General features: G+C 46.3%; 1 protein-coding gene and 1 long non-coding RNA gene across 5 annotated transcripts in view; one reads left to right on the top strand and one right to left on the bottom strand.

Moving 5' to 3' along the window:
* The window catches only part of LOC309333209 (far upstream element-binding protein 3-like), a 359,184-nt gene extending 357,126 nt beyond the window's left edge, over positions 1–2,058 (top strand). For 3 of the 4 annotated variants that reach the window (XM_081846616.1, XM_081846620.1, XM_081846619.1), the window contains one exon: positions 1,933–2,058. In XM_081846616.1, the coding sequence (XP_081702742.1) occupies positions 1,933–1,968 (36 nt within the window). In that variant the 3' untranslated portion in view covers positions 1,969–2,058. The remainder of the gene's footprint in view (positions 1–1,932) is intronic. The other variant, XM_081846615.1, reaches the window with a different exon arrangement.
* A 3,371-nt stretch (positions 2,059–5,429) lies between these two features.
* LOC309333256 lies at positions 5,430–7,061 on the bottom strand. Its single transcript, XR_014152420.1, has 2 exons — positions 6,091–7,061; positions 5,430–6,018 (listed from the first exon to the last, which is right to left on the bottom strand). It is a non-coding gene; the product is annotated as an uncharacterized lncRNA (long non-coding RNA).
* Between the last annotated feature and the right edge of the window lie 5,760 nt (positions 7,062–12,821).

The raw sequence follows: 12,821 nt of genomic DNA, 5'->3' as shown, positions 1-12,821 counted from the left end.
ATCGGTACCAAAGCCCAGAATGGAGCAGCGTATCGGTTCAGAGTCTGGAGTGTGCTGTAGAGTGTCCTGAGTCCTGTCTCAGTGATTTAATGAGGTATGTAACCGCTCAGTTCAGCGAGTGGAACTTGGTAAGCCGCTTGCAAGATTTATGGCTGTTTGCTGTGGAATTTCCCCAGCTGAAGTAAAAGAGCCAGAGAGGGATCTATTACAAGGATTGGGAATTTCCTCATGTCCTCTTTTAACGAAGGATAATTATGCTACCTGGAATCTCAAGGTTGAGGCTTTGCTGCTGAAACAGGGTGTTTGGCACACGGTTGACCTTTGGCACACAGGTGTCTGCCAGCCCAGCCCTCCCAAAGGTGGAGGAAGGCAGATCAACAGGCTAGAGCTACGCTCACACTGGCTGTACGTGATCAGCAGCTGATCCATCTTCAGGTGAAGAGGTCAGCTCAAGATGCGTCAATTGCTCTTTGAGAGGCACATCTGAGAGTAGCTGCGGGATCAGCGTTGCTTCATTTCCAGAGGCTGTCCAAGATGGCGTTACAGCCTGGGGGAGAGCTCCAAAGGCATCTGACGCAGATGAAATACCTAAGGGAGCAGCTAGTGCAGAGGGAAGTCACACTTCCAGAGTCTTTATTTTGCTTTATGATCTTGAATTCCCTGGACGACAGTTACTCAGCTGTCACATCTCAGCTGGCTGTTCTGCCAACTGCTGATTTATCTGTTTCATGTGTTTGCTCTGTCCTGCTCAATGAGTCTGACCGCAGGAAGGCTATTGCTAATGATCAGTGGGAGGCTGTTGCTTCTAAAGCACCCCAGTCGGTGGCACAGAGTGCAGAAAGTGCCACAGCTTTGAAAGCACAGCAGTGCTACAATTGCGGTGAGAAGGGGCATCTGCAAAAGGATTGTAGAAAGCACCCAAAAGCCAAGGAAGCTACCAAGAGCTTCGAGGACAGAGGGGCCAAAGGCAAGGGTCAAGCCCAGCCAGGCAAAGGCTTTGATCATGCAAAGCACCAACCCAAAAGCCCAGAATGTGTTCATAATAGATTTTGGGGCATCAAGACACCTATGCTGTGACCGACACCTGTTTGTCACCTTTAAGGCGCAACAAGGGACTGTACTTCAGGCAGATGGTCATCGCTTGCAGAGTGAAGGTGTTGGTACTATTAACCTTCAGAGCATCGGGACAACTGTGCAAAATGTACTTTTTGTTCCTGGTTTGGCTGATAATCTACTCAGCATTTCCCAGCTTACTTCGCAAGACTTTACTGTTGCTTTCAGTAAAGAGAAGTGCATCATTAGCAAGAACAATGAGAACATATTGTACGGCTATAATGTAAATGGATTGTATTTACTATCATATGGTGGTGGTGGTGGTGATGTGGTGAAAAATGAAACATGTTGTGTTATGTCTGAAAATAAGGATCACATGAAGTGCAAGTCATGTGCAGAAACAAAGGTTGAGATAGCTCCCAGAGGGAAATTGTCTGGGGGGGAAAGCTATAAAACCTTATCAGCAGGTTCACGCTGATTTAGTTGGTCCTCTATCTCCCTCTAGAAGCAATGCTAAGTATTTTCTGGTTTTGGTTGATTCTTTTTCCAGATTTACTTGGGTGTATATGCTGCAACAAAAGGATCAAGCCGTAACCAAGTTTAAGGAATTTTGTGCATGGTTGGAAAGTGTTCATAATGTGCAAATTGATTCTCTTTTCCAAGATCGGGGAGGAGTCTTTTGTTCAACAGGTTTTGAGAGTTTCCTGACTAAGGCATTCAGCATGATGTTGGTACCCCAAGATCACCATGGCAGAATGGTTTGTGTGAAGGGGTGAACCAGATCTTGCTACAGGGCGTGAAATCATAGTTGCATGATGCAAATTTGCCAAATTCATTTTGGGCTGAAGGACTGAATTGTTTTCTGTATGTTTCTAGCAGGAGATACTCCTCAGCTGTAAACAGCACACCCTATGAGAAATTGTACCAGAAGAAGCCTTTTCTCAAGCACCTGATATAATAACAACAACAACAACAACAACAACAACAACAACAACAACAACAACAATAGTTATTGTGGAGTATGGTGGTTATAGGGTTAACCTTCTTGGTGTTCTGTATCTGGGGGGGGGGGGGAGCGTCTACACGATGCTATGCTATCGTCACAGTCTTTGTTCTGTGAGTTGGTTTCAGTTTTAGACTGAGAGTGCTCCGGCACGGAACGGAGAGGAAATGTCTGAAAGTTCTGATGGTGATTTACTGCTGTAAATAAACGCTTATAGATAGAAGAAGCTGTCTCTGGACTGTATCACTCCCTCTTCTCTCACACAGAAGGCAAAATGCTGCATCTCTGCAATTTTTTCCTACCTAGGTCGTTTTTCTCAGAGTGTGCGCAAGGGGAAATGGCTGGACGGTGGAATCATATTTCCTCAGTTATAATTATAATTATAATTTATTATTTATACCCCACCCATCTGGCTGAGTTTCCCCAGCCACTCTGGGCAGCTTCCAATCAAGTGTTAAAAACAATACAGCATTAAATATTAAAACTTCCCTAAACAGGGCTGCCTTCAGATGTCTTTTAAAGATAGGATAGCTGCTTATTTCCTTCACATCTGAAGGGAGGGTGTTCCACAGGGTGGGCGCAACTACTGAGAAGGCCCTCTGTCTGGTTCCCTGTAATCTCACTTCTCGCAATGAGGGAACTGCCAGAAGGCCCTCAGCACTGGATCTCGGTGTCCGGGCTGAACGATGGGGGTGGAGATGCTCCTTCAGGTATACAGAATCGAGGCCGGTTTAGGGCTTTAAAGGTCAGCACCAACACTTTGAATTGTGCTCTGAAACGTATTGGGGAGCCAATGCAGATCTCTCAGGACCGGTGTTATGTGGTCCCGGCGGCCACTCCCAGTCACCAGTCTAGCTGCCGCGTTCTGGATTAATTGTAGTTTCTGGGTCACCTTCAAAGGTAGCCCCACGTAGAGCGTATTGCAGTAGTGGGAGATAACTAGAGCATGCACCACTCTGGTGAGACAGTCTGCGGGCAGGTAGGGTCTTAGCCTGCGTACCAGGTGGAGCTGGTAGACAGCCGCCCTGGACACAGAATTAACCTGCGCCTCCATGGACAGCTGTGAGTCCAAAATGACTCCCAGGCTGCACACCTGGTCCTTCAGGGGCACAGTTACCCCATTCAGGACCAGGGAATCCCCCACCCCCGCCCACCCCCTGTCCCCCCAAAACAGTACTTCTGTCTTGTCAGGATTCAACCTCAATCTGTTAACCGCCATCCATCCTTCAACCGCCTCCAGGCACTCACACAGGACCTTCACCGCCTTCACTGGTTCTGATTTAAAAGAGAGGTAGAGCTGGGTGTCATCTGCATACTGATGAACACCCAGCCCAAACCCCCTGATGATCTCTCCTATTGGCTTCATAAAGCATGGGGGAGAGGACAGGACCCTGAGGCACCCCACAAGTGAGAGCCCAGGGGTCTGAACACTCATCCTCACCACCACTTTCTGAACACGGCCCAGAAGAAAGGAGCAGAACCACCGTATAACAGTGCCCCCAGTTCCCAGCCCCTCTAGACGGTCCAAAAGGATGTTATGGTCGATGGTGTCAAAGGCCGCTGAGAGATCCAGCAGAACTAGGAAACAGCTCTCACCTTTGTCCCTAGCCCGCCGGAGATCATCAACCAATGCAACCAAGGCAGTTTTAGTCCCATGGTGAGGCCTGAATTCTGATTGGAAGGGATCCAAATGGTCCGCATCCTCCAGGCGTGCTTGGAGTTGTTCAGCAACCACCCGCTCAGTCACCTCGCCCAAGAATGGTAGATTTGAAACTGGGCGATAGTTGGCCATATTGACCGGGTCTAAAGATTTTTTTAAGAAGTGGTTTAATGACCGCCTCTTTCAGCGGGTCTGGGAAGGCTCCCTCACAGAGGGAAGCATTCACCACCCCGCAGAGCCCATCGCCCAGCCCTTCCCGGCTCGCTTTTATTAGCCAGGATGGGCAAGGATCAAGGAGACAGGTGGTCGGTTAGAATTTTTGGTTCTGATATGTGGGTTCAGACACCACAGAGCAACAAGCTCAGCAAACATGGTTTGCATGGTATTTTCCCAGGGTACGAAAAGGGTTGTATAGAGTACTAATATCTGATACCAAGGTGGTAAGACTAACCAGAAGTGTTGAGTACAATGCAAAATGGGGAGATAATGTGGGCATTTTCCAAAGCTATCCCATTTCTGCCGGTTCAGATACTGAATCTGATGATGACAGTGACAGTGATAGCGGAGATGTGAGTTATACTGATACAGTGGACTACAAAAGCGCACAAGCATCTTTCAGACCATCTGAACAGTCTGATCGAGAATTGGAGGAACCACTGTTCACAATAGGTCACTATTCTCCTAAAGAGGAAAAGCCTAGTCTGGAAGACTTGCGTCTCATACGCAGATCTGAAAGATCTACTAAGGGTAAGCCACCCACCAGGTATGCTCAGGAGTTTGCTAAAACAGCTACTGCAAATATAGCTGTTGCTAGCGGCTCAGAACAAGTTTTGAACATAAAAGCTTCCAAGAGGTACAGAGTGTGTCCTTAAAGGATGCTGAGCCATGGCTAAAGGCCAGGAAGGCTGAACTTGATTCCTTAGAAAGGAACAAGACTTGGGAACTAGTCCCGATAAACCCAGGTATGAAGCTTCTTGATAGTCGTTGGGTCTATAAAACTGACTGAGCAGAAGCGCAAGATGGCCAGGCACAAGGCCAGACCAGTTGCAAGTGGTCCCACATACGGGAAAAGAACTACAGAAGTCTGTTATGGGTATGACAACTGTATGTTTGATTGTGTTAGCAAATGCAGCAACGTGGTTTGCGTGGTATTGTCCTAGGTTACGAAAAAGGCTCCTACAGTGTGGGAGTCATAAAGCCAAGGCAGAGGCTTGTAAATACTGCAGGGTGCCCCCTGACATTCCTCTGGGCAATGATTACCTTATATGGTAAAGGGGCAATAAAAGCTTGACCAGATGAGGTAACATGAGATTGGCAAACGGCCATGCGGCTGGACAGAACAAAGGAGAATAAATCGGAGAAGGGCAGACAGAGGGGCTGCTCTCTCTCTTATTATGGAAATATTGCTGGCTTTCTGTGTCTTTATTTTATGCTAAACAAATGCCACTTGTGACGGCTGGCTCCAACAAGTGCTGCCCTCTCTGAGGCTCAATTAAAAGAAGCGGAAAACTTAAGTCAAAGGAGGCTGACTAAAGAAAGCAGTGTGAGAGGCAACTTAAAGAAAACAGTCTGAGGCAGACTAAGAGGATTTTAAAAGAAACTGTGAGAGGATTTTCGATCCAAGCAGTGGATATCATCGGCTCACTACGTCCGGCAAGGATTGCAAAGCGCTTTACATCTTTAAAAAAAGATCCTGGTGAGTTCGATCCCTCCTATATTGATTTTAGAAATATGGGCAGCTCCCTGTCTTATCCGCAACAGAAATTTTAAAGAGATTTAAAATTTCTCCTCTCCTCCAACAAATTGGAAGTTCCTGATGGTGATTTGATACAGCTTATTCAAGCCATCAATGAGCATTGCCCCTGGTTTCCTGCAGATGGGACTTGGGAAAAAAAACAATGGGATAAGATTGGAGCACATTTTCATGGACATCCCAGCATAGGTGTTAGAATGTTAAATGCTTGGTGTAAAATTCGATATGCTGTGGGCTCTTTATCACCCAAAAATATCTCCATGGCTGCATTGCCAACACAACCTTCAGCTTCTTTAATTCAGCCTGCTGTTCTGCCATGTGTTCCAGCACTTGCTTTGCCAGCAGCCCCAGAACCCAAACCTCCAGATTACAGTTCCTCACCAGAGGACCCAATCCTGCAAAAATACAGTGGTCTGGCTGGAAATGACCCTACTCTTTCAGCGGCAGAACAAGCTACCCCCTTTCAACGTGCAGTATTTGCCTGTTCCTTATGACAGGATACCATGGCATTCCCTGTTATTGTGCCACCTGCTGGTGCTCCAGCAGGAACTCAAGCCCAGCACCAACCTTTTGACTTTAAAATCTTGAAAGAACTCCAATTGTCAGTTAGGACAAATGGACTGCAAGCTCCATTTACACAAGCTCTTTTGGAAGCCACATTAGCCCAGCTGTTGGTTCCAGATGACATCAAGCTTTTGGCACGTACAGTTTTACCCCCATCAGCTGGTGTATTGTTTGCCCATGAATGGGAAATCGCCTGTCGTGCTTATGCTCCTGCTTTACTGCAACAAGCAAGAGGGAATAATCCTAATCTTACCCTCGCAGATGTGATGGATGCTATGATGGGGCGTGGGCCCTTTGCTCAGGCTTCAGTGCAAGCCACACTGCTGCAGATCTTATTGAGGGATACTGCTCTTGCTGCTCAACAAGCAATGAGAAAAATCCCGGAACCCACCAGTATCCAGTCTAGGTGGGGTTCAATCAGACAAGAACCTAGAGAATCATATTCCTCCTTCATGGACAGGCTGATTACAGCAGTGAGTAGACAAATTGAAAATCCTGAAGCCAAACAAATAATTATCAAACAATTGGCCTTTGAAAATGCAAATGAGGATTGTAAGTTTGCGTTGCACCCGATAATACACAATCCTGCCACAGACACAGCAGCCATGCTTCGCATTTGTCAGTCTGTTGGTACAGCCACCCACAAGGCCCATTTGCTGGCAGCAGCGCTAAATAAAAACCAGCCTGTAGCCACCGATACAACGTTGCCAGCGTGGCAAACCAAGATCACCGATACCTCAGTGTGGGTAGAACAGTGGCCTCCACCAAAAGAAAAATCCGCAGCAATGGCACCATCTCGTTTCTGAACAGCTTATTTCTGAACAATTGACTTTCGGCTGCATTGAACCACTTTCATCCCACTGGCCCCAGCAGACAGGAACGGTTTGCTTTTACATTGCCAGTATATAACAATTCGCAGCCCACCCAGCGATATCAGTGGGTTGTCCTGCCTCAGGGCATGCAGAACTCCCCTACACTTTGTCAACATTTTGTGGGTGAAGCATTGAAACCTTTCCGCATGCGCCACCTAGAGGGCAAGCCTTTGTGGGTTCCAGCTCGATGCGTGAAGCCATGGCGAGTCCCTTCAATTGCGGAAGTGCCTTCCCCACCATCTGCCTTGTCATCCTTTGTTGCACCGTTATACAAGGAAGAGAAGCAGACGACCCAGTCCAGTTGAAACCACCATATTTCACCTTATCAGCTGGCAAGCCGCAGTCATCAGAATCCTACTCTGGCTGGCAGCATCCACGGCTCAGCCACTCTCGAACTAGAAGAACTGTGTTGTTGAATAAGACTTTTAGGGGAGAAAATTATCGTAAGATATGGAGGGATATTTTTGTACAAGATACGATTATGTTTACCAGTTTATTGCATGCTTCTAGATGCTGGTTGTGTAAAATATGCCCCCTTTTACCCTTCATTCGGGCTTAATGCTTCATGGTGTGCCTATTAATGAATCCTTTCGATTTACAAATATTATATCCCCTAAGCAAACCTTTTGGCCTCCAGTACAATTAACCCTCCATGAGCCTGCCCCCATTTGTTTTCAAATTAAAGAGGGGAAAGAATCATGGGGCATATATCCAAACTGTCAATATACATTGAAATTCATGTTTAATAGCTCTTGTTCTCTTACAGAAACATACAGTGACCAATCTCAGTGCTATAGGAGTGACACAAGTGCATGGCTAATAAACTAGAAAGGAAGCCTACCATGCAGCTTGGAATCAGAATTCTTATATTCTTGGCTTCCGGATGGAAGTTGGCTTTGACATTTATTGATTTTAGTGATCATTATAGTAGTTATTTGCATTATTTTGTGTTGCTGTATACAATGTATTCCTTCTTTAATTTCTATGTGTACTGCATGGTTCTCCAGTCCGCGGCCCGCTTCCGGTTTCACAAGAGTCGCTTATCACACTCGATATAATCGTATTGGAACGGACATTTATGACTCTGATTAATAAAATAAAGAAAGAGGGCATGTGGGAGTCATAAAGCCAAGGCAGAGGCTTGTAAATACTGCAGGGTGCCCCCTGACATTCCTCTGGGCAATGATTACCTTATATGGTAAAGGGGCAATAAAAGCTTGACCAGATGAGGTAACATGAGATTGGCAAACGGCCATGCGGCTGGACAGAACAAAGGAGAATAAATCAGAGAAGGGCAGACAGAGGGGCTGCTCTATCTTATCATGGAAATATTGCTGGCTTTCTGTGTCTTTATTTTATACTAAACAAATGCCACTTGTGACGGCTGGCTCCGACACTACAGAGTACTAATGTCTGATACCAAAGAGGTAAGGCTAACCAGGTGTGTCGTGTACAATGAAAAATGTGGAGACAATGTGGGCATTTTCCAAAGCTACCCCATTTCTGCTAATGGCTCAGATACTGAGTCTGCTGACAGCAGTGACAGTGACAGTGCAGATGTGAGTTCTACTGATATAAAAAGGTAAAGGTAAAGGACCCCTGACAGTTAAGTCCAGTTGCGAACGACTCAGGGGTTGCAGCGCTCATCTCGCTTTACTGGCCGAGGGAGCCAACGTTTGTCCGCAGACAGTTTTTCCGGGTCATGTGGCCAGCATGACTAAGCCGCTTCTGACGAAACCAGAGCAGTGCATGGAAACGCCGTTTACCTTCCCGCCGGAGCGGTACCTATTTATCTACTTGAACTTTGACATGCTTTCAAACTGCTAGGTTGGCAGGAGCTGGGACTGAACAACGGGAGCTCACCCCGTCACAGGGATTCGAACCGCCGACCTTCTGATTGGCAAGCCCTAGGCTCAGTGGTTTAGACCACAGCGCCACCCATGTCTCAAAAGTGCACAAGCATCTCTCAGACCATCTGAACAGTCTGTGCGAGAATTGGAGGAACCACAGTTCACAATAGGTCACTATTCTCCTAAAGAGGAGATGCCCAGTCTGGAAGACTTGCATATCATACACAGAAGTGAAAGGGCCACATAGGCCAAACAACCTAAGAGGTTTGCTCAGGAGTTTGCCAAAACAGCTACTGCAAATATAGCTGTTGTTAGTAGCTCAGAACAGATTTTTGAACCTAAAAGCTTCCAAAAGGTACAGAGTGTGTCCTCAAAGGATGCTGAGGCATGGCTAAAGGCCATGAAGGGCAAGATGGTCAGGCACAAGGCCAGACCAGTTGCAAGTGGCCCCACAGGTTGGGGGGGAGCACTGCAGGAGTCTGTTATGTGTACGACAACTGTATGTTTGATTGTGTATGGCTGCGTTAGCAAATGCAGCAACGGTTACCTGAGAAGGTGGAGGATGTTAGCATTTCACTCCTCCGTTGCTGGATGTGTGATTGTTACATCACATATCTGTAACAATTATTGTTACTTTCTAGGATTGTCACAAATACAAAATTCAATCAATATCTGAGTATATCATTTTATTACCGTCTTTGGGAGTAGAGAAACTTTTCAACTACCGTATTTTTCGCTCTATAAGATGCACCTTTTCCCTCCTAAAAAGTAAGGGGAAATGTGTGTGCGTCTTATGGAGCAAATGCAGGCTGTGCGGCTAAGCCAGAAGCCAGAACAGGGAGAGGGAGCGCTGCGCAGCGCTCCGTCTCGCTGTTCTAGCTTTGGGCCTAAATGCGCAAAGCCTCCACAGGGCAGTGGGGTGCCTTCATCCCACTGCCCTGCGGAGGCTTCATGGGCTGCCCCAGAAGCCAGAACAGCGAGACGGAGCGCTGCAGAGCGCTCCGTCTTGCTGTTCAAGCTTCGGGCTTTGCTGCGCATCCCGCTGCCCTGCGGAGGCTTTGCGGGGTATCCCAGAAGCCTCCGCAGGACACAGGGATGAAGGCTCCCCGCGCCCTGCGGAGGCTTCGCACGAAGCTAGAACAGCTAGAGGGAGCGCTGTGCAGCGCTCCCTCTAGCTATTCTGGCTTTTGGATAGCCCCTGCGAAGCCTCCGTAGGGCAGCGAGACGAAAGCTTTCCGCTGCCCTGGGAGGCTTCACGCAGCTCTTGTGGGAAGTGGGGGGCTCTGTCCCTTCCCCCACCTCCCAGAAAAGCCCCCAAGAATCGCGCTCCCTTTAAAGAGCGCACAGTTCTTGCTGGAGATGGGGGAAGGTACAGAGGGCAGCTTACCCGCGCGCAGCCTCTTCCAGGCAGGGGGAGCCTTCATCCCGCTGCCCGGGAGAGGCATCAGTGGCTATCCCAGAAGCCAGATCCCTCTTGCTGTTCTGGCTTCTGGGATTCAGAATTTTTTTTTCTTGTTTCCACCCCCCCCAAAAAAACCCCTAGGTGCGTCTTATCGTCTGGTGCGTCCTATAGAGCGAAAAATACGGTAGTTTCCCAAATATCACTTAGCAGAAGAAGGAACAGTTGGATGTTATCCTGGAGTGAATACTTTGAATAATCTTTTTATATGTAACTGACAGATGGAGAATCATAAGTCCTTTTAATTTTTCTCTTTTTATCTTCTCTTTCTTCTTTTTCCCTTTGCTTTTTTTGTGTGTGTTTGTGTCCTCTACTCTGGCCACTGTTGGGATTTTATGCACATGAACGTGTGATGGATTCAACCTGTTTTGTGTCACAAGAGCAGTACCTTTCAAAATATGGGGTTTTCGAGGACCTACCTTGCAAAACTGCAGAGGGCAAAACATTGAATCTTGCAAGGTAAAGAGCTCTGTGTAGATGGGGATCCTAAAGGTGATTTAAATATGGAGTATCCTGGCCAAAGGAAGGTGGAATTCCCAACCCCAATGGGGAACAGGGTTTTTTGGCTGCACTGCTAGTGGTTTGGAATTCAATCTCTAGAATTCTATGCTTGATTGTCTGGAATGCTTCCAATTGTGGGAGCATCAGCAATGACTTGAGTGATAGGCCACAGGTTCTGATTTTGCTCTCAATGTGAGCTAACCATTTGGAGTGGTGGGATTCCGCCAGCATATAGAAAGTTAAAGAAGTTGGGTTGGACTTGAAATATAGGCGGAGCCAGAATTTTATAGTTATGAGTCATGCTTTGTTTTCCAAAAGCCCTTGGCCAGTTTCCAGACACATGGCTGCATACGGCACACAATTTGGCAGCCCTAGGATCACCTCCAGAAAATCAAGAGGCACATATTGATAGATGGGGATGGTAATAGTCACATGGGCAGAAGAGAATAAAAGCCCAAGGGGATGGACATGAGGGGTATACAACAGAAAAGAGGAGTTATAAATTTCCCAGGGAGCAATTGTGTGATAATAAACCCAAAGGTGTATTTTAATTGAAGACAGGAGAATTGCGACTCATCTGATCCAAGACCTGTCAATTGTCCAGGAGAGAGGAGTTGGAGGATCCATTTTCTTAAATGTATCTGTAAGTACAGATGAGATAGCAGCTCCCTAGTGGAAATGTTCATAATATAAATTATGGAAACTAGTTTTCATGCAGTCCTATTCCTCCTCTCACCCCCTCCTTTTTAATATCAAGTGGGTGGGGCAACCAACTTTTGCTTGACCCTCATTATGAATGATGCCTCACAAAGGCATGCTTTTCATAAGCAGTCTGGTGTCTGCTTGAAATCTTTAAGTGCTTGAAACGTTACCAAATCAAGCAATTGATTTTTTATCTGTTTATCTATGGCACTCATTAAGTACTGCAGGAAAGTCAATGGTGAAAGGAGCACTTGGCATTCAGAACCAATGCTGAACAATTTTGTATTTGCAGAACCATATCTTTCAGCATCTGGTGACATGCCTTTTCCTTACCAGAATTGTTCTGAGCTACCACTACCACTGCCTCCACTTTTTATAGGCCACTCTATACTTTCTCTGTATGTACTGGAAATTACAACTATATTTAGCCCTATATTTAAACTTCCTGTGTCTTTCGCTGTGAAATTATTCCAGTATCAGTGTGTGGAATTTATTTATTTCATACAATATATACACCACTCAGTTGTAAAAAAATACCTCAAAGTGGTTCACAAAAGATAATAACAGTAAAACAAAAAAATACAACCCTACTTTAAAACATACAAAAATTAAAAGACTAAAACACATTAAAATTACCTAAACTTTCTAAGCATCTGGGTAGGATTGTTTAAAAAGGAATGTTTTTAGCAGGCACCAAAAAGAGTGCATTGAAAGTGCCTGCTTGATCTCAATAGGCAGGGAGTTTCAAAGTGTAGGCGCTGCCACACAAAACAATTGAATTCTTACAAATGCAGAATGGGTATTATGTGACACCTGTAGTAGTGCCAATTCTGCCAATCTAAACAGTCAACTGAGCACATGTAAGATAAGGTGAGCTCGTAAATAAACTGGTCCTTAGTTGTTAAGGGCTTTATATACTAATAGTAACACCTTGAACCTGTCCTGATAGCAAAATGGCAACCAGTGCAGATCTCTGAGCACGGGTGTTATATGCTGACAAGGCCTTGCTCCTGTCAATCGGGCTGCAGCATTTTGCACTAACTGCAGCGTCTGGATCAAGCACGAGGGAAGCCCCACATAGAACACATTGCAGCAATCCAGTCTTGAAGTAGCCAATGCATGAACTACTGTGGCCTTTCCCTGTCCATGAATGGTCATAGCTGTCAAACCAGTCACAGCTGGTACTGTCAGAGGCAGTAAACCCAATACAATATTGTGATATTGTGAGATATTGTGACTGTACTGTGGAGGAGGGAGCCATTTTGCTTGCAGTTGTCTGGCCAAAAGCTCTTCCAGCACCCTCTGTGTTGCCATGGAGAGGAGAAGGCCAGACCAGGAGGATCAGCAGCAGGAAAACTCCAAATTCTATCTCTGGTAAAGGTCAAGCTCTTCTTCACAGGGCTG

This window comes from Podarcis erhardii (assembly GCF_964252035.2).
Source record: "Podarcis erhardii genome assembly, chromosome: W".
Lineage (NCBI taxonomy): Eukaryota > Metazoa > Chordata > Lepidosauria > Squamata > Lacertidae > Podarcis > Podarcis erhardii.
The sequence above is the reverse complement of the archived record's forward strand: the minus strand, read 5'-3'. Positions and strand labels throughout refer to the sequence as shown.